Consider the following 25,850-nt stretch of genomic DNA (forward strand, 5'->3'; position numbering starts at 1 on the left):
TAAAGAGTTCTAAGACCTTAGAAAAGTATGTGAATGCAGTATCACCTTCATCCCTGACCTTAGGAGACATCAGTAGACATGAAAAAATGCAAAAAGAAAACGTCTGTCCATACAAAGGACTCATAAAACTTTTTTTTAGCGCAAATACCATTGAGGTTAGAGGTCAACTCCTCCCAGCACTGGTATTACAGTTTTTAATGGCTGAAGGTGTGGTAATCCTGTTGGGATCCATCGCCAAAAACAAAGATGTTCCAGCCAGGATTTCTAGTTCCACCCAACCACAACAAACACAATGCCACATAATGGAGTCAGCTTCTCATTGCAAATTTTTAAAGAGAAATGTTGAGGCCGTTTGTCTTTAAACTCTAAGTGAAACTTTATATGGAGTCCTAACAAGCAGGCGGTGGAGGTTACCTGACTCAGCACAGCAGTTATGTTTAGCCTGGTAAACATGTGTAGAGGAGCCTAGAGCTCTTCCTGCTGGCTGAAAAGCAGAACACAAAATATATACAATATTTAATATCTATCTGAATAAACAAATTGAAAAAATATGGGTTTTTTTTTGTACAAGCCTTTATTAATAAAAAAAATGTATTTAAAAGAACACTAGATTCTCTTTAAAGTGACTGTCTAGTTAAAGTTTGTTAAAAGCACTTCCTGTCAAGAAAAGGCTTTGTATTTACCCCTCCTGGCACCCATGCTATCAGTGTCTTGACAAGATACGCTGGCTGAACAATCCTCTGCTTCTAGAACTTTTGGCTCTCTCGAGCCTCTGGTCCCCTTCTGTGAAAGGTGGTTCAATCTGCTGGCCTCTGTATCACTACAGGACACCATAGTGACAGAGACGGGTGGATTGAATCACAGAGAGGGCAGGAGCTCAGGAACTTCTTGCTAAAAACGTAACTGTTTGACTATTACCCCTTAAATATCTCTATCCAGTATATATAGGCAAAATGTCTGCACAGCAACCCACAGAACCTAACCAGACAATGGTTTTTGGTTACCTGGCTTGGCAATTTTGCTCAGGGGTGAAGGGTTATTGCTTTCACACTTACTGTTGATCTCGTAGGTCAGATAATAGCCATTTTCTCAGTCAGACAATTGTCACAGTAGCCCACTTTATCAGATGGCTAGAAGAGACTAAGGCAAGCCATACATTAACCAATTTTCTTTCCTTCAACCATGGGTTGAAGGAAAGAAAATTGCTTTAAGCTTTTGTTTTCTGACAGCGGGAGGTTTCTCAGCCGTCAGAATACAATGAACACTCCTTGCGGCAATAGCCTCCGGCAGTGATCGAACTAAAAGAACCCAACAGGCCGGTTACACTGAAGTAGATCAATAAATCGACTTAAGCACAATCAGCCTAGCTATAATGGATCAAAATTAGTCTGGTTCTTGCTGAACCGGCCAAAATTTCAATCTGTCTATGGCCAGGTGTATGCCCCTTGTACAGATGACACATTTTGCCTTGTATTGTCTCTAATCCTTGTTTCTGATGAGTTGGCTATTGATTCTGTAAGAAAATGGCTAAGTCTACTGTTTGCAAGTGGCCTTCTTTAACTGTGGAATATATTACTGCCTAATATTGTTAAAAAAAAGGGGGTCCATTCATTTTGAAATATGTTATTCATTGGTCAGAACAATGTATGTTTTCAATACTTATCTGGTATAATTTACTTGTCAAGTAGTTTTCTTTAGAAAAAAACTCCTTTAGAAACCGCCAGAAAGAGCTGGTCGTTCAGTGTCTATTTTAAGACATTCCCCCACTATATCAGTCTTCCTTCTATCTCCCTCATTTGCCTACCTTTTGCTACATACTACCACTATCAATGACGTTACACACATTACAGCCCAACCCCAGCCAAAGCTTTATGTTTCTTTTTAGTTTTGGATTGAGAGGAAGAAATAGAACCTCTGTCAGGGTTTTTATTGGTGTCTGTGATCCCTGTCGGGAGAGTTATCCTCACCTCCTCTCTCTATGACACCAGAACAAGGAACGAGAGGCAGATGGTAGTAAAGAAATGGGAAGACACCAACTGCAGTAAAAACCTGACAAGGTTGTTAGTCCTTTACCTAAACAGGTTTATTGCTCTGTCAGTTTATTTCACCTGGTTGTCCCAAGGTCTGGGAGAAAATCTCCCTAGTGGAGGACACAGGCAACTCTAAGTATCTTGCAAGAGTTCCAAAACTTTCCTTTACTCTCCAAAGCTAAAAGGAAATACGTGTAGGCTTTCTCACAAAGGTTCTCTACCAAGCAGTATTGGTGGCACTGCCTGGTTCCTGTACTTCCGTTCTTCCAGTGCTCAATTCACTATGACAAGGGTGAGTGTCTATGATGACAGGTGTATGAATCGGAGGCAACCAAGTAAGTGCCAAAGCTCTGATTCATACCCCTGGTGCCACACCTTATCAACAGATACAGCACAGCAAAGACCATGCAGGCCAGGCAGCTCCTTCACCGTTGGCACACATTGAGTAAAATATGAAGTAATGAGTTTTTATTAAAAAAGCCCACCTACATACAACTTGTTAAGAGTTCTTCAGATGTAGACATTTTTCTAAAATTTGCTGAATATTTTCTCCATTATTTCTCTGCCTGAAGTCCTATCATCTATTATATAAATCTGAATGAGACATATTTTATACAACAAGAGTGGTCTAAAATAGACACTGTAGGGCCTTCTTTCTGTATTAAAAGAGTTCAGTCTAAAGATAATGGGGTTGATTTACTAAAGGATTAGGGGAATGTTCACTTTAGAGAGTGCAAGATAGCAAATAAGGTAAACCTGTCTTCACTTTAAGTAGCCAATCATGTGTTTGTTTGTTTTTTATAATTCCCTCACACATTTGGGTATATAAAGTGAACAAAGTCACCTTTTTTTTAACCAACATTCACTAATTCAGTAGCCTTCTCTCTTTAGATAAATCAACCCTAATGTATTTGATCAAAAGGTATGAGAATATTGATAACTTTTTTTTCAGACAAATTAACATATTTCAAAATGGACTGTTATTGTGTAACTATGCTGGATATAATGCAGGTAAACTGACAGCAAGAGTTAAATATAGGCATCTAGATGTGTTTTTATACACCCTGAAGTGTATCTAAATGCAAGAGCAGCTTACCAGCCCTTATTGGAGGTGAATGCGTTAGATCAGTGGTCTCCAAACTGCAGCCTGGGACGTGGCCCTTTGTTTGCCATCATGCGGCCAGCGGGACACTATTCCTCCAACTGACACCAATGATGAGGCACCATTGCTCCCACTGACAACATCAAGGGCACTATTCCTCTTGCCAAGACCAATGATGGGGCCCTATTCCTCCCATTGATACCTACCATGGGGCCCTATTCCTCCCATTGATACCTACCATGGGGCACTAGTCATCCTGCTAAAACCAACAATGGGGCACTATTGCACCTGTTAAAATCAATGAAGGGGCAGTGTTTGCGCCCACTGATGCTGGAACATTTTTTACTCACACTGGCCACAGTCCAGCCCCCCTAAAGACTGAAGGATAGTAAACTGGCCCTTTGTTTACACATTTTGAAGACCCTTGCATTAGATGTATTTTTTCAGTTGTTTTTACTTTGTTTTCACCTGAAGATCCTGCCAGTAACACTTCTTGTCATAGGGAGACAACCCCCACCCCCTGTACGGAATCAGTGGAGGAGCACTGTTGTCACCCTAGGGCAGGAAGTGTGTTATTGGCAGGCACCTCCCCTGCATAACATACTGTGGAGGTTTTCTGTAGTCCACAGAGGTGAATTGGGCAGGACTGGTTAACACTGCCAGATATTTCAGTGCAGCACAGAAAATTATCAGCTCACTGGATTTCTGGAATTCAAGGAATGTTTCGCACTTATTGAACAAATATAATAAAATGCTTTCAGTGGTATATTTACCAGACCAAAAGAGAGCAAATAAGAGAAGTTCATTGTTGGGGTTTCCATACACTTTCAGTATCTTTCAAAGCATTCCCTGAACCTCGGAAACCGGCAGTCAGCTATGCAATCAGCTCTCATGCTGGATCTCTGCAGTGCATTCTTTCACAGCTAATTATTGGTCCCTAGAAAGGCTCGCAGACCTATAGGGAGTACCAGAAAACTTAACTTGGGGGGACACCAGAGAACTAAACTTGGAGCTGAAGACTGATGAACATCCCAGGGTTTAGGAATTACAGGGAGCTCTAAAAAGCTTAGTAAAAGTATACAAGAATTTAACTCTGGCTGTCAGTTTACTCCCAGTAATGTATCACCATATTGAAGCTCTCTGGATTACCATTCTGCTTGTTCACATTTCTTCCCAATCTTGGTTCCTTATTTATCACAGTGCATGCTGGGTGTCATAATCATCTTGCCTTCTGGTCTACAGATCTGCAAAGATTTTAGGTAACGTCATGGTGTTCAGCAAGCAGTTATAACAAGGACGGTCCACCAAGATTATAAGCAAGTCTGTACCTTTGTCCTGCAGACTTGCACATGCAACACACCCTTTACCATATATATTACATCTTAGTGTCAGTGTTCTAACTCATACAGTTTAACAACACAATAGGGCATGTATTTTTTGTACATTTTGACAGCGTTGTCCTTGTGCAGTTGAGTTTTTGTTACTTGCGTAAATAGGTAGTTGCCACGTGTAGCTGTGTTCACTTTTAGATTAGAACGATCAATGCATGCCCTCCATTACTGGGAATCGGCTGTGGTTAGTGCTATCAGACATCCATACGTAGAGGTTTCATTCTGCATTTGGTGATTTCTGGGAGCGGCTCTCTCTTCTCTCCCCACTCTTGGTTTCACACAAAGCTGGTGAATGCTGCTTGCAGTTTGCATGGCTTCCTCCACCCTTAATTGGTTCATCAGGGATTTCTAAACTGTTTTGCACTCGTCTTCTAACATTCTCAAGCTTCTTCTTTCTTTCCAAACCATGGCCGCAACTCATGGATTCCATCTTTCACTTTTTTTTTTTAAAGTTTTTGTTATGTTTTTACCATTGGTTCAGAATAAATATTGTTTAATCCTCATTTCGATTTTGTGTTTTGTTTTGTTTTTTGTTTTTTTTCTCCTTGTATCTTTTAATTTGGTTTATATTCTATCACTGCTCCTTCTCTTATACATAGCTTATGTCCCTCTTAACGTCCCCCCATCAGCCCCCTCCTCCTCCCCCTGCCTCTGCCTCACCCTGTGCTGTTCCCAACGGCCCCCAGTCTCCCAAGCAGCAAAAGGAACCCCTCTCCCATCGCTTCAACGACTTCATGACCTCCAAACCCAAAATCCACTGCTTCAGAAGTCTAAAGCGCGGGGTAAGTTCTGGTTATCTCGCACTCGCTGTCCGTATTGCCCTTGTACTACCCTTGTTGCACGAACAGTTTGAAAAATAAAAAAAGTTTTATTTCGGTCATGTATCAGTTTTACTTATATATATATATTTTCTTTTCTTTTGTTTTTGTTTTTTCTTTTGCTTGTCTTTTTGTTCTTAATGATCCCTATTGTGACAGGCTCATCATATTAGCCACTGGCTAGCTGATTATTCTGGTGCCTTTAGACAGCAAGACAACCATTTTAACCATTTTAAGTGTAGAGTCACGTGTCAGGGTATGTTTAGGGATTAATTAGAACAATGCCATTTTGCTTATATGAGCGGATTTTGGCATTGGGGTGTCTAGTTATTGCTGTAGCTCCTACCTGTCCCTGGGACTGGGCGTGTAGGGAAATCTTCCTCATACTAATATAAAAACAAAAAAAACAATAGAAGTTCCAACCTTTCCCTATACAGCATTTTACACTTAGGACCCCATTTATAGGAGAGCAGATAGTGTTATCCTCTCTCCACTGGACATCGCATTGTTTGCACCCCACTGCGCATGACTTTAGGACTCTGCATGATGTGGAGAACAGTGATAAGAAAACAACTTAATCACATGACTTTGACAGGGCATGTGACAGGGCTGTCGCCCCCAAATCTTGTTTTTAATCATTTGTTGAAATGACAGGAGACTTTGCTTATTTCATATACCTTTTCCCAAACACTCTTTTTGCAGCATTCAGTAAATTACCAGGGCTTCCTTAAACTTAACAAAACTATGATTTTTATTATCATTATCTGTACCAGATAACCCATAGTCCTTTAACAATAAAAGTTCAAGTTCAAACAGCATGGGGTTCTGGGATATGAAAATAATGCTTTGATATAGTATTCGAATTCGACAGCAGTTACGATATGAAGTTCAGCAAGAAAAAAAAAAATCTTTGAACAGACATAAAACATTGTTATTCTGATTTTAACAATAGGCCACAGTCACAGCAGTATAATTCCTTTATTCCATTGTACCTGGGAAGTAATGCCATTCTTTGGTGATTAATAGGGCGTACTCCATTTCCCAGCATGCAATGGAAAAAGGCCCATCGAACAAAGGGAAACGTATGAAAAGAGAAGCACTTCATCTATGAGAGAACATTCCTGTAAAAAGCATCTTGCTTATTGTGTGCCAGCTTTGGTGTCATTGAAAAGGTTGCTTGTCAGCAGAGCATGATTGATATGGCAAAGAGCTCATTACACATTGACCTCAAATGGCTTTGAAAGACAAAGTGATCATACCTGCCTCGGGGCAACTTGTGGGTATCCACAGCTGTTTAACAGCAATGCCCAGTAAGACCCTGACAAAGCATGTTGGGAATTGCAATTCATTTTACACAGGTTCTGCCTGTGTATTATGTATTTCTGTATTGCAGTTCTTGAAGTTTACGCATTGCTGGTACACAGACAAGGCAGCCATTTTGAATTTAAGCTCAACCAATCTTCAGGATCCGATCTATATATCTGAAGATGGCCACACGTTACATTTTGATTGCACATTCTATATAGTCTCTTTAGATTAGCCAGCAGCTATATAGTGCAGCCTTTCTCAACCTTGTCAACATAGAGGAACCCTTGAAATAACTTTTCGGTCTCAGGGAACCCCTGCTAAAAATGACTATCTACAAATCATGCTACATTAGTATGATGGTCAGTGGGAAGAATTCTCCTTACATGTATAATCATTGGGAAGAATTACTCCCTTACAGATAGCTAAAAAGATAAGATAATTGGTGTCAGTGAGAAATTAGTAACATCTGGAGGAACCCTAGGTTTCCATGGAACCTTGGTTGAGAAACCCTGGTATAGTGCAAAAAGCTCTTTAGGCTAGCCATTAAGGTCTCATGTGAGAGTTCAGCTTAAAGGCAGAGCAATCCGAAATAGTTTTATTGTCATCTTTACATTTATGGGCTTCCCCTTGTATTTAAAATAAATATTCTGGACAGTGGGTCACAGCATCCAAACAAAAAAGTGTGTAAGTTGTTTAACAGAAGGGGTAGCATGTTCCTACAGAAGTATCATTATCATAAACCATGCAACATAAATCCTTCAGCCTCCTGGATATTAATTTGAACTTTGACCTTCGGTCTAGCTCCACACAAATTACAACTTTTCATCTCAGGCTTTGGCCTGGTCAGGTCACATGTCTTACATGCCCAGCAGGGCAGTATCTAGACACATACATCCAGTGCTGCCTAGCAGCACAACAATCTCCATGGCTGGGTGGAACCCTGAACACTGGTCTGCTTTCATACTATGAGACCTGTGCACAGCTTCACAATCAGTAGCTGCTAGTCAACATCAAAATGTTGACCCAGGGTTAGAGGCTTCATCCCACCCAATACTCTACAGAGCATCAGGCCACCAGAACCCATACCAGGATTTATCAATTCTGGAAAAGACTGCAAAGACGGGGTTCTCTGCTCAAAGCAAGCATAATGAAGCCCCTTACTCTGAATGGATGGGAACCTGGAACCCTGAACCCTTAAAAAACACTGTGACATGGCACTTTCTTGTCACAGTATTTATAAGAAAACCATTTTATTTTTACGTAGAGAGTTTATATCTGTTGTCTATTTTTTATGCTGTCTGTGCCCCATTGGGGTGAGTTACCTTCTCTTCTTATCCTGGAGACACAACAGAATGAAAGAAAAAAATAAAAAAAACTTGGAACTGGTGTCTCTACTGGAAGATTTTCCATCTCCCCCTGTTCTGGCAAACGTTTGTTTTCCCAATCCCATTCTATCTCAGCCACAATGATCACCAGGACAGAGTGGTGAATCTCTCCAGCAGAAACACAGACAGCAATACAAACTTGACAGGGGTTCTAACTGTTCTACTGTTCTGTACTCCATCCAAAACTGAAGAAGAAAGTTTTGGCTATTGATACACTTTAAATTTAAATTGTCAGGTAGGCATATACACTAAATATTTAGAGACTATAGGAAGTTGTACAATCAAAATTGTAGTGAGTGTGTGTGTGGCCAGCTTTAAGGTAAATTGACACAAAATGGCTGCATTTAATACAAGTAGAGAATAGGTCTTAAAGGGTAACTCCACCTCTGACAACTTAGATAATATAACCGTGGGAATATTGCCTCTTTCCGTCTATTATGCTTGTACATGGGCTTTTGTTTCACAAAGCATTCTACCATAAACCACAGCAACCAATCATAATTCATCTTTCACAGATCTGACTAAATAAAACTCAATTTTAATTGGTTGCTATGGTATACTGGACTTTGTATCAACACCATCGTACCTTGTATTGTGACACCAAAAGTTCAACATGAATCTTGAGGAGACTGTAGACACAGCTCTGTACATGTGTTACCTGAGAAGACAGAGCCATGTCTTCAGTTTCGGCATTGGTCACAAACAATATTTGAACATCAACCTGAACACTTCAAGTTCATGTACATTTGTAAGTAAGCTAGATAGGTAATAAATACCGATTACAAAATGTCTGTTTTCACACCTGCCCTATGGTGTCAAGTTTGCAAAGGATAGGCGCTGGGCTTTATTGGAGTGCAGTGTAAGTTCGGTGCTTTACCTGTGGCCAAAGTAACCACCTGTTTGCTTTTGTTTTGTTTTTTTGGCTGATTCACCAGCAGGCTCAGTCTGTATATTTTCACAAAGGGATGATGAAGAGGACTATAGGGAAACCCACGTGTGCCTTTGAGGCTAGGGACTATGTTGTAAGTGACTCGGTGATAGCCTGGCAGCCGGCTCCTGCACACAATAAAACCATTCAGTAGGTTGCTGCTTCCCCCTTTCTGATGGCAAATCATTTGTCGGAGCAGAATAGCTGGACTCTTTCCTGGGGGGTCTGCTAAGAACCAGCATGTACTAAGGTTCAGAGAAGTGAGTCACAATATTTGTGCAACCTGGCCATGGTCTTAAGCAGGCCAAACAGTAAGCAATTTACTTTCCTGCAGGAAAGAAAACCGCTCGATTCCCTCAACACAGTGTTGATGGGGGAACCCCTCCTTCGGAGCTTTTGTATTCTGCCAGCAGGATGCCTCCCAGCCACCAATACAATGATCACTGTCAAAAAAAAAAATAGGCTGGTTTACTGAAGTCAGTCAATGGATCAACTTCAGTACAACCAGCCTGCCCACAGATAGATTAAAATTTGTCTGGTCTCTGATGAACCATCTGAATTTCAATCCATCTATGGCTGGCTTTACTATCAGCTATATTTTTGAGTAAAGAGTAAGAATTGGCTGGGAAAATCCAACTTGAGCAGGCAATTTTTAACCTTGAAAATGACCAGTTAAGGGTATATTTCGAAACCTAAAAATGTCCATCAACAGGGATTTTCTAAATGGGTATGGTGCCTTGAACACCTTTTTAATGGGGATTATTTAATGCCTTTGTGACCAGATAAATTTAGGTTAGCAAATGGTTTCTTTTTTTTTTTTTTTTTTAAGTTTTTCTCAAAAGCTACAAAAGGTTGTTTGACGCAGCGTTCTGGTCCACTTCTCTCTGACCCTCATAAAGATTTTTATTACCAAGCAATGTTAAGGCAACACTGCTTGTTTAGGTGATCAGAGTCCAGTGGCAGTGATCACCAGCTGGGTGTAGGTGTATTTGGCTTTCTACCTTTTTGTTGTGAGCACAACTGTAAGTAACTACCCTCTAAAGTACATTCCAGCATGCCTCAGTGGCTATGTCCATTTGCACAAGTACAGGAGAGAAAGATTCACTAGTGTAGATCTACACCCTGGTAACGTAAAGTGGACATCAGTGCACCAAAATAAAAATGACAGTTCAGTAGAGATACCACCTTGAAATGCATTTAGAATCTTCAGTTATAAATAAATTGCAAGGGTATCATAAAATATTTTTTTTAAAAACCAGGTCAAGTGATGTGGGTGCTCTGTTTCCTAGTTCGAAAGATGCAATCTAGTAGCACAGTAGTAGTAGAACATGGGATGTAATGAAACTGGGAGGAGATTTTCTCTGAAGGGACGTAAATACACATGGCACAGATAGTATGATAGTAAAGATAGTATGCTGTCAATCAGCTTGTATTGCCAGGGAAAGAGCTCAGATGTCAGCAGACAGTTCAGCCTCTATTGCACACTCTGAGCTATGGTGGAACTGGAAATGGCCGAATTCGGAGAAGGCTGAGATTCAGCACCTCGTATATCAAGAATGTTGGTTTCTGAGCAACACATTGATTAGGGGTTCGTAAGGATTGTTAGAGATGACAATAAGATTTTCCTTGACATCCACTTTAAGACCTGCCTTGCCAAGATATAGATCTACTGCTAGTAAAAATTAAATAACCTTACAGGGCAAAGCAACCTGTTCAATGTAGGAATGGCTGCCACACCTTCCCATTAATTCCAGGAATGAGAAGCATGAGATTCTCTCCCCTCCTCTCACATAATGGACCTGGTGCTTGTCAATTGGCCAATCAGGGCCCTAAAACCCTCAAATGGATATGGGTAGAAAGTTCTCAGCCTCGTGTAACCGACAAGTGACTTGGATCTTACACAGGGATATTTCTGTTTGCTTCTGTTGAATCATATGGAGTAGAGAGGGAAAAAAGGGGTGGTAGGTATAAGCAGCGGCAAGGGACAATGTTATTATTATTATTATTACTACGAGTTTATATAGCGCCAAAGGGTTTGCTCAGCGCTGTACAATAGGGGGGGACAATACATGGCACAGTACAACAAAGACAGACAGCGTACGAGGGGTAAGAGGGCCCTACTCTTACGAGCTTATAGCAAACCTGTGGCTTTGCCTGCATGGGCAATGCACAAGATCACTTTATGGCAGCCATTCTCAACCATTTTATCCCAGAGGAACCCTTTTATTTTCAGGTTTTGGAGAACCCCAGAAAAAAGTATTCATGGTCAGTGGGAAGTATTTACCTTGCATTTGGGATCAGAGCAAAGAATGCCAGTGGTATTCAGAATGCCACCCTTACAGTCAGCTAGAAAGATCATTGGTATCATGCTGCTTGTTCTGCCAATTGGTGATGAACCTGGAACTATGCAGGCACCATGACATTAAAGGTCAGTCAGCCACACCTCAAGGAACCTTAGGGTGCCGTGGAACCCTGATTGAAAATAGCCACTTTATGGTATAAAGACAACTTAATCTATTTAGTGAAGTTGAGAAAAGTGTAAACCTATTTCCTTCTTAAGCATACAGTATGTCAAGGAAAATTAAATAAAACCCAGGAGATGAAGTATTGCAGAGATGAAATGGTTTTGTTTTAAAAACCGTGCAAGTAGAAAAAAAGATTCTCCAAAAAACCACTCAGTCTACAAAATGCTGTGTGCATGGTAGCGCTGAGTGTTGTTTGCCCTGCCCTGTTTTTTTTTTTTTTTGCTAAACTACTAACCTACTCCCAAATTCAGATCACTGTAACATAATCATTCTGTAGTCTAAGAACTAGGAGGGCTATTAGAGATAACATGGGAAGTGTGCAGAAGACAGCTCTGAACTCTGTGCACTTATCAAACCGGTCTAACAATTATCCATTTGACAGACCAGGAGAAAGAAAAGAAGTTCAGTGATAGGGTTTACATATGTGCAGTGCGGTATATCGCATGTGATTCGCATAGGAACCGCACCGCATTCCTGTGAAAATCACATGCGATTTGTGTGTGGTGCGATTGGAGCCATACATTTTGTATGGCTCTATTCGCACCGCACCCACAACGTGCAGGAACCTTTTTTGGGTCCGCACTAGAATCGGATCACATGGGTATTCACACCTATGCGATTGGATTCTGCACATCACACTCCGTTTTGTGGAGCGCTTTCGGGGTGTTGTTAACATACACACCAGCAGCGGTTCGCATGAACGGGGTGCGATTCTGATGCGGTGCAGAATTCGCACTGAAAACACTGCGAATTCCACACCGCATCAGTGTGAACCAGGGCTAAAGTGTAACTCCATATGAAATTTTTCCTATTCAATATGGATAGATTGGGGAACGTTTAGTAGTGGATTTTATCCAACTTCCTACCCAGGTGAGCACTGTTACAGGATACGAGTACAGGGCAAGCTCACCAAGGGCACAGTCTCACTTGTGCAGAGATCATTTTTTCTGCACTAGAAAAGCAAGGGCACACAGAAGACAATAGTTTTCCATGTGCAATTTTAACCCTTCATTGGTGTACCCAAAGCATTTTTTGTCCCCTTGGAGTGATTTCCTCTCATTTCCTGTCTTGCTGCCAACTATTACAGGCACTAAAAATGAGAGGAAATCTTCTCCAAACGCAGACTGCAATAAAAATCGCATTAAGGATCGATCCTCTTACACGCTATCCCCCACAAATAAGCATAATTGTTGTGGCTGGAGTTCTACTTTACATAATGTTGTTGAACCTTAGTGCATGCTGGTCCTGAAACATGTCCTTAATATAAATATTTCTGCTCGTCGTCTTGTGTTTTTGAGTTTGCAGAGCCGTGCATCACCCCAGGCCTACCACAACGTTGCTGTAGTCACTGTCCCATTGTGACAGCTATAGAGCCAGCGCTATTTAGACCATTAGTTGTAACCTGTAGCCCCTAGCTAGACATTTGCTTTCATTGGTTTGAGTTGTCCTGATGTGGATGTTGGCAATCTTTGTTTCTCTTGCGGTCATGTTAATTTTCCTTAGTGACCAATCAGTTTTCATAGGCTGCCTACAAAGCTCTTGACTTCTGATTGGTTGCTACAGGTCACATGCTCTTTACACTGATGGACCCAGTTTGTGTCTGAAGGAGGAATGGTTCTTGGTGACTGCAGAAGCCTATAATCCCATTCCACCTTTTATAATGAAAAGAGGTACTGATTTGTTGCTGTAGTTGACAAAGACATGTCTTTCTTCAGACACAGAAATAAAGGTTTTTGTTTAAGGGTTAGCTTACATAAACTGATGCCAGAGGGTTGAATCTCCATCAGATTTTTTAGATTTCTCAATGACTCTTGTACTGAAATCTCTGCACCTTAGTACCCAGCTACTCCCAGCTGCCACGACCATCCCCGTTTACACTTCAGTGTCGCTACTACATCATGTTTTGGGGGCTTTTTCAGAGCATCTTTGGAGCAGCACTATTCATTTGAATGGACCTTCCTCCAATCCAAAAACACTTACTGTATGTACCAATTTTGGACATAGGCCAAGCGAATTTTGCTTTACACATTTTTGCACGTAGCAAAATGCAAGACTGCTACCCATATTTTGGGGTGCCATCAGGATATAATGGCACCGCAAGTGTGTCACATGTTTGCAGAAGCGCTAATTTCTGCCTGCATTTCCGCTACACCCAAGTGTAAATGGGGCCTAAGAATGCATCTCACTCTCTTCTTTTTCTATTGACATGACATTACAAACAATACATCAGGGGGTTGATTTTTCTCTTGCTGCAAAACGAGTTGCCAGCTGTCTAGGAATATATGTAGTCCATAAAAGTTGCAGGCATACTAAACTTGTCCTTAAAAGTTCTAACTAATTAAAAAAAAATCTCCAATTGTATTTTTTGGGCTTTAGTTGAATATCAATGAATCACAATTTATTACTTAAATATGACATACAATTGAAGACGTATTTGTTGTGGCCTTGCATTCACTATGCCATGTCATGCCAATCTAGCCATGAATTGTAGTTACATAGCATAGTCACACATTAAACCAATATTATTGGTGCTTCTTATTAAGAATTACTACTAAAATTGAGACTGTCCTATCATTGTAGTACTGATATGGAAAAGTGTCCATCAAAATTTTGAGTTGTCCACTTTTTAGGACAATTTTCCATTAAAAAAAAAAAAAAAAACATACATTTTTGGTTGGTGATCCAGCTATTTGTGTCCCTGAAAGATATGAAAACCCAATGGGTGGTTAAACTGTAAAACATTAACATAACCATATCAGTTAGTGTGACGCTTTCATTTAGTACTTCAGCCCCAGCATGCATTGCTTGCCATAGTCTGAGCAAATATGATGGAGAATGTGGTTTTCAAATTCACAAGAGAAACAACAGGCTGTCTACTGTTTTAGACTGGTGAAAGTGAATCTGTTTCCCATCAATAGCCAACAAACATGTTCACTTAAAGGAGTGAACCCTAAAATATCCATGGACCACATTCCGCATTGGTTTTTTGACAGTTGGCTTAGCTGTCACAGTGGACAGAGAACTGTCGGCTAATCATCGTGATTACATAAGATCCAAAAAACTGCATCCCGTGGATCTCCTGAGCAGTTTGCTGTGCGGCTCTCTAGCAGAGGAGAGGCGGGGCTACATTTCACCGCTTGTGAGATGCGTAATGGATGTGCAGATTCCGGGTGCTCTTAAGTAAAGCTGAGCAGTGCCAAAAACACAATGGGCCAGGTTTGTAAAAAGTGGAGGTAATAACAGTGGGGTTTTGCCCATAGTGGACAATCAGAGATGTTTTTGTAGCTCACATTTCACACATGGGTGGTTTGATCTTGCCACAACACATGGCAACTCACGCACTCAGTGCATTGTGGTGTCATTCATTCTGAAAGGCATCTCTACGCATGGTACAGTAGAGTCTAACATACCACATTGCATCACAACACATATGTCGTGTGTTTTGAGAAAAGAAGTCATGCACGTTTTCTGTTGTGGTGCATTGGCAACCTTAACATACACTACCACACGTGTGTTAATGCACTGCAAAGGATCACGTTAATGTGAATAAGCCCTTAAAGAACAACAAAAATAACCACCAATCAGTTACTCCCACCCTACACTTAGGATAAACCGGGAGGGATCACACTTGTTCCTGCGGGCGACAAGAACAGGCTTTACTTTCGGCAGGTTAATAAATAAGGTCCTCTGTGTTTGTGTGGCACCAGTGTAAGCCTTACAGGAGTAGTAGTGACGCTGTGTAGACTCCATACTGAACATTATTAGTTGGTAGGTAACCCTCTGGAGAAGTTGTGTGTCTGTCTACATCTGTAAATGGATCCAAAACTGCATTTGTCAAATCTGTGCCAAAGTTCACAAGAAGGTTGCAATACTCTCATCAGTTTCTGAAGGGGGCAGCACAGAGCAGGCACATCAAACGTAGGCTACTGCAAAATCTAATCTAGAATATATAACATATAGCCTAGGGTATATGAGGCTTCAAAGGAACAGAGTATTGCATTAGACACGGGGAAAGGTTGACGGTTTCAAATCATCTTTTAGGCTGCGATTCTCAGTGCATTTTGTTTTTTTTTCATAATGGCAAAGCTTTTTTAAGTAATCACTGATATGTGCTGACATGTATACATTTCTCTGTGTAACCCCTCTTTTTTTCTGCAACTTTTATCCATGCTCCCTACATTTCTTATGCTTGGCCATGAGTAAAACCAGCCTATTTTTTTTTATATAGTGGGGAAGGTTGAAACCACTCTTTTTATGGTTCTTTTCTTCGCTCATTAGGGAGCATTTTCTTTACTTTCTGTCCAGGTGTTGGTGGTCATTGATATAGGAACTGAGGGTAAGTTTTTCCTACAGAGACACATGTAACAATCAAAACCTACAATAGTTGGTCTGGGAGCAGAAATTAGGGGTGTCTCTCCAACTGCATCACTGACAGGAAATAAAACACAAATGTAAGTGATCCCCACTTAAAGCAGAATGTCACCCTTAAAGGGATGTTCCGTTATAACAACTACTTCCCCCCTCCTTTCCCACTTTGGAGGGGGTTTTTTTTTAGGGGGGTTACCTAATTTTAGCAGGTAGCCACTCCCACTTATGTTCCAACCGCCTAGGCAGTCAGTGAAAAAGTTCTCCCACCACCCTCTAACTTCTGGGACATGTCACAAGACCCAGGAGGTTGCGGGACCATTCATATAGCACGGTTTCCTTATGCACAATGGGAAGCCACAAGGGGTCACAGCCAACTTCTCTTAATGAACATGTTGGCACTGGGGACCTGAAGAATCAGCCCGGGTGAGGACAGTGATGGATCCCTGGACAGGTAAGCGTCTTTTTTTTTTTAAAAGTCAACAGCTACAGTATTTGCCTTGGTACATAATCATCATTGGAACTCATAGGTACACGGTACGTCGTAATCATTGGAGATCATAGGTAAATGGTAGGTCATGATCGTTGAAGATCATAGGCACACATGGCATGTTTTAATCATTGCAAATCATAGGTACATGGTACATCATCAGCACACCAAATAGCTTGTCCAAACCTGTTTTAACAATTACTTGTAATCAACGTTACAAAGCCTCTTATAGAGCTCCTTCATCAGGAATGGGTGATGGAGTCCCTGCCTGATGGAGTTGTCTTCTTAGTGGCCCCAAAACATTGCTTTTATGTGATTATTAAAACAGCTTTGGACAAGCTATTCCATCTGCAGATGTACCATGTACCTAGGCTACAATTGAGGCATCAGTTAAAATTGGGTATGCAGTTTATTTTTAACTTAACCACCAGATTAATGTTCTCAGGACAAAAAAAAAAAAACAAACCATGCTGCTGAAATTAGAACTGCCAGTGTTACCTCGTTACTATTCAGAATGAAACCAGGACTGGAAAATGACAGTTGTAAGTGATTTTCGTGGACAATACAGGCAGTTTTTATTGCAGTTCCTGATAAGTCCCCCCTTGTTAGTTACATTTGTGCCTTTAGCTTTTCATTGTCATTCAGCACAGCAAGGAGGTCTGGAGAAGTCATGGCTCTGTCACCTTGGAGAAGACCTCACCTCGTAGTGATTGACTTCATGCTTGTGTTTTGTATTCTACTCTTGAAGTCACTGCAGTAACAGCTTTGTGTCTGTATCCCTGCCCACTTACTGTACCCAGCCAGCTCCGTCTCCTCCGCAGACACAGTACAGTACAGAGAAGGGCTCACACAAGCTGTGTCATGTCCTCACAAAGCACAGGATTCCCTTAATGTGCAACGTTTCATTCCAGTGTGTCTCTGCTTTTGTCTGGTTCCGAAAAGACATGTCTCCGATCAAATAGAGAATTTTTCTTTTTCCCATATTGCTGCTTTTACATTGCTTTGTTTTTGGTACCCTATACAAGTCAGTGTGAAAGCAAACACTATTCAAACCTATTAGAAATGCAATACTTGTCTGTAGAAGGCGTGCTGCGTGTGAAGAAGTCTGACGCCCTTAGAACATACTTGCCACATACGTTGGTTTAATACCACATATACTTTTATAAAGCTGCACCTATTGTTAAATAAAAAACAGGAGGGCTAACAAAGACACAGATGTCCATGTGTTTGTTTTGACAGATTTAAGACCTTTCTTTGCGCGGTCTATGCTTAGAGCCAAGTCACATTGGTGATTTTGCTGACCGTAATATTTTGCTCATGGCAGAATCATTGAGCTGCAACCCCCACCTTCCCTAATGGAAGTTCATCACTTGCTGGCTGAAACACTGCAGAATCTCCATCACACTGAACCAGTAACAGGTTCGGGCAGCAAGGGAGTGATGCTGGTGGATGGGCCTTTGTCGATAGCAACGGTTTGACCAAAGTTTGCAATATTTCTGAGATCATTCAGAATTGACAGGTGTATTTGACCTGTAGTTGTCCTCCTTCTGATCAGAATTTCACCTGCTTCAAGAAGGTTTTGTTTTCCCGTAGACTTGTATGCAAAACCCATCTGACCCTGTCAACAAAAGTTCTGAGCCATTTTGTCTCTGGTGAGTTGTTTAAGTGACAGGATCACCAGTGTCACAAAGGCCTTGGGCTGTACATTAGTGACTAAACAGCTACATTTTTGATTGGTGTTATTGGCCAGAGTAAACAATGATGTGACAGATCCTATTACCCCTTCATTGAGGCAAAGCAGCCATGATGGTCCTTATAACTTGCTGATCCATCTAATCTCCCTGTATTTTTCCGATAATGCACTTGATTAGTGGTCAGTTCCAAGATGGATGGATCAGAACTAACAATTTTTCGTAGATGAAGAGTTAAACCACACAACAGCTTGTCTTTCAAATATCTTGGTGAGATCTCTGTTTAAAGTCCTCCCACCTTACCTGCTGGGTGTTTAGTTTATTTTGCATTATGTAGAAAGTAACAGGAGCTGGCAAAGGTGAGCAGGATCACCAAAAACTCCCAGATGGACAAGAATAGTGTTGACTTAACTTCTATCTTTAGTGGCTCTTGGTAAAATCTGCATACCTGCTATGACATTATAAGAGGTTCCCACTTTTCCTGCTTGATGTTCAGCATGCACTCCCCAAAGCTCCCAGATGGACAGGAATAGTGTTGGGGACTATTGCAGGGAGACCTTTGAGCATCCAAGACATATAAGAAGCCAGAGGCCGACTGAGCCCAACAGGCTTCACCTACAACAAAAATATTGTTGGTGGATTGACCCCTTTTGCTCGTCTCTTATTCTTCATATAACCAAAATATACATTGGTTTGGTGATCCTCATTACCATTTATTTTAATTAAGGTTACATTAGTTGTTTAAAAAGTTTGCCTGTATTTCGGATTTGAAGAGAGCAGTTTACAGCATTGCCAGTCCTTTTTATGGGATATGGTCATTGCCACTACAGAAGAAAAGTATGTTTTGTGGAACCCTATGACCCTCAGCCTCAAATGGTTTTGAATATGCATGAAGGAAATGAAAACTTGATTTAAAAAGTCAAATTGTCTCTTCCCACAGAAAGTTTTGCATGTCTAGTGTATAATACTAACAATACGGACGCAGTTTTAAAAGGTAACATGTTACCACTCTCTGACTTATTTTTTATAGTCATTTTTTTAGCAGCCCTTCTGACAATGTGAGGGCTCTTTCCGATCTATATCGGATTAGTAAGAGAAGATTAATGTAGATGTGTTATCTATGGTTGAGTTCCAGGCTGAGGGTCTTTCTGAATCTGGTTATAAAAAAAAGCGAATGCTTGGGAAATTTATGTTGTCCATAGCAATCAATCAGATTCAAACCCTTAATTCTGTAGTGTTCTATGGAAATTAAAATAAAATCCGATTAATACATGCTATATGATAACTTTCCTGTGCTTGAGTTTTTGATATTCATATGTGTGTGTTTCAACAATTATTTAGACTTCTTCAGTAACCAAAGACTAAGTGCAATAAGATATAACAATCAATTAGAAAAACTCACTAGGTAGGTTGTTATGGGTAACTGCACTGTGCCCATCATCACTACTGTACCAAACAAGCCTATGTCTTAAACTAAGTTAGCAAAACAGACCTCTGAACTCTAAAATTCATTCAAATTTGAAGAACAGATTCACAAAATGTGATGGAAAGTGATGAAAACATAAGCAAAGATAAATGTGATTCTGGGACCAGGCTGCTACAAGGTTGCATGACCAGTGCCAATGCATTGATTACCGGGTTGAAGCAGGACTCAACTCCCAAAAAGGAATTTGTTCCATTTAAACATCCCATTCTTTTTTTTTTTTGCCCCACCCCCTGCCGCCATTCTGGCCTTGGCCAGAATGATGTTATCTAGTCTTGCAGCCTCCTGGAATACTTAAATCACATCTCCCAGGAGGATGTATGATCGGGCACACAGGACGTGCTATCGGTAGCTGGCTGCCTGCACCCAGAAGAGGTAGCCAGGTGAAGAAGACTAAATGGTGGCATGGAACCCAGCGTATATCATCCGAACTGCGGATCACAGTGGGACAATGCTGGATTCACTATGTGGGTGAGTATAGGTTTTGAAAAGAAAGAAGCACTACAGGTAACGGTAAAAATGCAACATGGGAAGGGAGTTAAGTACTATGTTGGGCTGGCCATACACTAGTAAAAACAAAATTTTCATTTTTGGAACATTCGTTCAATTTTCTCATGGTTAGTTCAATTTGACGTTTGCTTTTGACATGGTAGAGCAGGATGTCAAATTTTTCTATATGAATGTGGTTATTGTTCAGGAAAAATTGTACACATTGTAATGAAACCAGTTTAAAGAATAGGTTCACGTTTAGAAAAAAAAAATAATAACTGTTCATGTTTTGCAGGTAAAAAAATGTGCATTTACTATTTTTTTCTTAGGAGCCTGTAAAGCATTGCACCCAAGCATATTGTGGGTGCAATGTCAGGTTCCTGCAGACTGTCAGTGTAGCTGTGTGCCCATACCTCCAATACAGGCAGGCAGTTACTTGAATCCAGGAAGAGTCTATGAATTATGAGGATGCTCACCAGCACCCTCATAGTTCATTGAGAAATACAAGCCATCCGCCACAAAGGCTGTTGGTACTTGTAGTCTATTTATTCACAGAACTCAGCGTTCTTTTCAAATTGTGACATTGCGCGCAGGGAGAAGATCCCCTGCCTGCTGTCTACGGAAAATCGTGGGGGGGGGGTTGGGCGGGCTGCAGGAGCAGGAACATGTTACATGTTGTACCCCAGTAATGGGTGGAATGGGATGATTCCAGTCAAATATCAGCACACAATTTCAATGGATTTTGTAGGAAATTAGTTCACTCATTGATGGAGAGATAGAATGTTTTGATGAACATTTTTTCTACAAATGTTCAAATGAAAAACTAACAGTGTATGGCCAGTTTTACTTCAGAAGATCTTGGGGCCTACATTCAGGCAGAGCTGGCCGTCACAGACTCCATCTAATGAGCTATCCTTCTCTTCAGAAAAGACCAACTAATACATCAACCAACCCAAGAATCACCTTTTCTTTTCAAATGTTTTCACCACTTCCAGTCACTTTTTTACTGCAGTGGTGAGGTTAAATTTTCATTTAAATATGAGTGAATTTTAGACTGAAACAATAAGGAAACCCTTCACACGCTCTCCATTCCGTAGTAAAAGATTGTTATGAGAACAGTGTCCAAGTAAAACAATTAGGTTCACTAATGATAATCTACAACTGTACATGTAGCTGTGCCAAGCACAATAGCTTTACACAACATCCTTGCTGGGCAGCTGCCATGATATCAGACAGATATGGTGGTTGTGGGGAGAGGGCTTCTATTTTCCAGGCCGTGAGCCTCAGAACTTGTGAACTTTCGCACAGGTTGTGTTTGGTGTTACATTTTCTCACCCAGTTCCAAAGTCATGGTACTAGAAGTAGTTTATGCTTTAGTGAACAAGTCTCATAACATCCATTCTTTGCTGATGTACACTTTGTTTTCTCTTTCCTCCTCCCCTTTTCCTCTCTCTTCCCCCACTCCCTTTTTTTACTTTCATTTTGAACCTCCAATTTTGCCATGAAGCTTTCTCTGAAGTTGGTAAGAACTGTTTTGGCACAAGCTCAAACTCACATGTTTATCTCTCGAGGCACAACCAGACATGAATTCCCTTTCAAAATATGTTTCTTTTATTATTTAGAAGAGGGGTTCAAAGAGGTTCTGATCAACAACATACTTTTAAATTGTGGCTGAACTCTGGAATAAAGTGGCTTTGCTGTAATAGCAATCAGTCAGATTCCAAATGACGTCTATTTAGTGTAGGGAAAGGGGTGGGATTGGTATACTGGCTAGTTTTCCTATCCCTGTGGACTGTACAAAAGGTACTGGGCCATGAGGCATGGAAACTGTATCCGTGTCCCCAAATCACATGTACATACGACACCATGTTCTCTACATATCTAAAGCACCTTCCAAACCACTAGGCCTACACACATAATCCATTGGGTTTATTTTTGATATTTAGATTGGGAGTAAGTTTATGGACAGCAATGAAAGTCATTATAACCAACTGTGCTGATGTCAGACTAACACACAGTTGTGACCTCTACATCCCTTCCTTGTACATGGGGATTCCTCCAGTAATCTCTACTGTTAATGGGGTACATGATAGGAAACTGCAATCTTAAACTGGCTGTAGATGTTTCATTATTTTTCATTCGGCCCTCTATCAGAATACACTGCAGCCACTGATCAACAAAGGTTTTCTAGCCTGTCCGTTCAACAGAAGCTATTCTAATAACTGACTTCTCGCGGACAGAGCTGGCCACAAAAGGATCGATTTTTGAATGTCTCTGGCCAGCTTAAATTTTTGAAACAGACTATACTAACCCCTCCATCTTTGTACTGGGCAGTACTCCATCTAACATCATAGGCAGTATGGGATCAGCTAAACTCCACCCAGCTTGCAACATTCTGCCAGTAGAAGACCTTTATGTCCTTTAGAAGGACCTGCCTATTGTTTGTGTTCTTCTGAGTATAAAAGCTATCAGATGGAGGATTTTATGTATCCTACACCACTAAAGCCAGCATATATATGTTCTTCTTTCTTGGATTTTTACTTAAGTGATACAGCATAAGTAAAATGCCCTATGGAGAGTCAAACTGCCCCGGCGGCCTGGATCTTCAATGGTCAGACCCTCCTGCACGTTTCTACAATTAACAATGCTCTTGCTGCCTAAGTAGTGCTGTCTGGAGCAGTGTGAAGAAGTGGGTGTCAGATCGGCAGTGAGATGATCGACTCTCTAGCATGCAGCTAGCACAGGGCATTTTAACCATTTGCTGCATCACTTACTATGTAAAAATACACAGATAGAAGAGCATTTTTATTTCTGCACATGCAGCCTGACTACATTACAGTAATGCATTTGAGGCTTCAGTCGGGCTTTAGGTTTGCCGAAGGGTGCCATTTTTTTATATAACAGGAGCACCAGAAGGTTGTCTGATTCAGACAACTACCTTTTATTACTTCAACATAAATCTTAGGATATTGACATATTTTATAGATTGTGTTTCCACAACACTATATGCAAGCAACCCCCTTGCTCTCCAGCCATGGTGGAACTACAGGCCACATAAGACTGTCCATCTAGGGAGTTCCTTCACCTCTTTGAACCCCTAGCATATGTCCAAATTGCTGTTTGTGCCTCTGGAGATCGTCCTTACTTCATCCATAGTTTGCATGCGGTTTTCATTTTTGTGTGTGTGCGTGCTTCTTCCTTCCGGGTGTCACAAAATTGTGTGTGATCCTTCGTCATGTGATTCCTTGGGTATCTTTGTGGTATCTAAACTTCTAGCCAAATCTCACAAGCATTATGGTGTTTCAAATCCCTTCTTGAAATAATCTGAGTGATTTAAAAACATTAACTGTATTTGTATTTTTGCTGTGATTACCTTCCAGATATTTGATTTAACAATGTATTTAAAAAGTTTGACATGACTTCTTGGTTTCAGATGCGCTAACTGTTCATAGACAATGGGATCAACAATTTTGTGGGTTCTGCATATCTCACTTGGCAAGAACCTAGTAACACCACTGAGTTTTGATTAGCACTTTGCCAATCCTCAGTTTGAACATAATGGTCCCTTTTATACTTCTGTTGAGGACAACAGGCAAAACACATACGTTGATTGCCATGGATGGTAAAGTCTGCTGGTCAGGTTACTCATAGCAGGACAGGGGAACGATCAGATGGGCTAATGTGCTCTTATATGGGCAGGTTTGCGAGGAATCATTACCTCTCCACCCACAGAATGACTACCTCTACTCTGTTGAGATGACAGGTGCACTTTACAGTTGGCGTAAACAGTTGACATCCCCACAGGCTGATGACATGGATTATTGTAGATTGATATCACACAACAAATTGTAGGCACACCTATCAAGCATATCTACTCGTTTCCAAAGAAAACTATGTTGTATTTCAAGTTATTGTAACATTTATCTGATTTTTTTTTTTCTGCTTGCTGTTCCTTGATGTCACACACAGATTTGTTAACACTCCTTCTAGTGATCATCTGTATAGCAAAGAATTTTTCTGAAAAATGCCAATGCCTGTTAATTCTTTAACCTAATCTGGCTTCAATGTCGGATATAGGACTGGCTGTAGAGTGGAAATGGAGGCGCTGGTCAAGAAATACCAACTTTATAGACTGTAAACAAAACATTGCTGTGGATTAGACATGGGAGCATGTAGGTGGCCACAGACCTTCCTGGACAACTCTTCATGGGCTGTCAATACAGGATATTGCAGTTGATTACAAATTGGCCATTTGAAACACAAAATGAGCTTGATAGTGTATCTAAGGCCCAATTTTGTTAGCGCTTTGGATAGTGTATAAGAGCATTGGGGTTCAAATCCCAACCAGGTCATTACCTGTATGGAGTTGGCATGTTCACCCTGTGCTTGCATGGGTTTCCTCCAACATTCCAAAGACATGCTGGTAGGTTAATTGGCCCTTGTATGCATATTTATATACAGTATTAGAAATCTGAACCTTTGATTGGAAGCTCCTTGAGGGCAGGGACTAATGTGAATGTACAGGATATGTAAAGCACTGCATACATTGCCAGCGCTCTATAAATATCTGTGATAAATTAAATGTTAATGATGTGTGTCCCTTTTAGGGAGATTTGCTCTCTGCATTTATCTGGATAACCATTGTCACAAAGACTGTAAGTGATGAGGAAATCCAAATGTTGGAGTTGTCACCAGAACAGGAAGAGAGGGAAAGTCTTCCCATTGGCACACTTAGACTCCCTTCACATGGGTATTCCAACCAGATCTGCCTGTCAGGTTTTCAGGTGGACCTGATTGGACAGGCCATTAAAACCTATGGACCAGAAGGTGTAAACAGATGGGTCCATTTACACCCGCCTACCTCTGGCTCTGATTAGGCCTGCTAAAAAAAAAAAAAAAAAAGCGGAAAAAGATCCATCCTCTTCCATTTAGGTAGACCAGATCATAGGTAGCCGGGTGTAAACAGATAGTGGAGTCCGTTTACTCTGGCCGCCCATAGAGCAGAGCTCTACATAAAAGCTGAGCGGACACGGACCTGTGATCCGCCTGCTCTGCTCCAATCAGTAGGGGATCAACTCACAGATCCCCTGCTGATCGCAATCTAATCTGCCCCATATGAAGGGGGCCTTATGTGGTGACAACAAAGAGGATTTCCCTCAATTTGGAGAGATTTTCTTTCGCTTCATGTTGTGTCTACAGCACAGGAAATTAACAGAAATCTCCCCATTGGGAGAATGGTACAAAAAAAAACAAAAAAAAACTCTCTTTTCTATTTTAAATCTAAAAATGAAAAAAGATGTTTTGACTTTAGTTTATCTTCTAGCTTTGCTGAGATAGGTTCAGTTAGTTCTGTCTAAGAGCCTGTTATTTTTAGTCAGGTCATATGGGACCTTGCACTGATGAGAGCGGGGAGACGTGGATCCTCCGTGTAGTGCCAATAATCCAAACCTGCATATGTAATGAACACGTGGGCCTGTCCCGTGTACACACAGGATTTAAAATCCGTAAAGCGATATTAAACCAAAAATGTAACATATTGTAGCTTACCAATCATTAGATGTGGTGGCTGCATTTGTTTTCTTTTCTTAGACTTTTTTCCCCTCTGTTTTCACCCGGTGATCTGGCCAATAACACAGCTCATGTATTAGAGTGCCCCCACTCTGGAAGAAGAAGCACAGGGAGGGCCTTTGGACAGCAGCATTGTCAGTCTGGGGGGAGGGAAGTGTTGGATGGACTAGCAAATTTAAGTACACTAACTAGTCAAACTCCCCCTCATCTGTTACAGCAGTAGGTTTTTTTTTCCTTTTGGGATAAAGGTTTTTCATAAATAAAAGCTGATCGCTTT

At 40.9% G+C, this 25,850-nt stretch overlaps 1 protein-coding gene across 18 annotated transcripts in view; it reads left to right on the plus strand.

The window, feature by feature from the left end:
- Positions 1-25,850, plus strand: part of FNBP1 (formin binding protein 1) — a 315,711-nt gene that overhangs the window by 258,924 nt on the left and 30,937 nt on the right. For 5 of the 18 annotated variants that reach the window (XM_089669049.1, XM_089669054.1, XM_089669050.1 and 2 more), the window contains exon 10: positions 5,123-5,305. The exons of 2 other annotated variants lie outside the window; for them this stretch is intronic. In XM_089669049.1, the coding sequence (XP_089525175.1) occupies positions 5,123-5,305 (183 nt within the window). Of the gene's footprint in view, positions 1-5,122; positions 5,306-21,512; positions 21,528-25,850 lie in introns of all 18 variants that reach the window. 11 more of the 18 variants (XM_089669062.1, XM_089669064.1, XM_089669065.1 and 8 more) reach the window with 6 other exon arrangements.

The sequence above is a fragment of the Staurois parvus genome, unplaced genomic scaffold (genome assembly GCF_062004578.1).
Source record: "Staurois parvus isolate SC_StPar_1 unplaced genomic scaffold, SC_StPar_1.0 ptg000068l, whole genome shotgun sequence".
NCBI classification, from domain to species: domain Eukaryota; kingdom Metazoa; phylum Chordata; class Amphibia; order Anura; family Ranidae; genus Staurois; species Staurois parvus.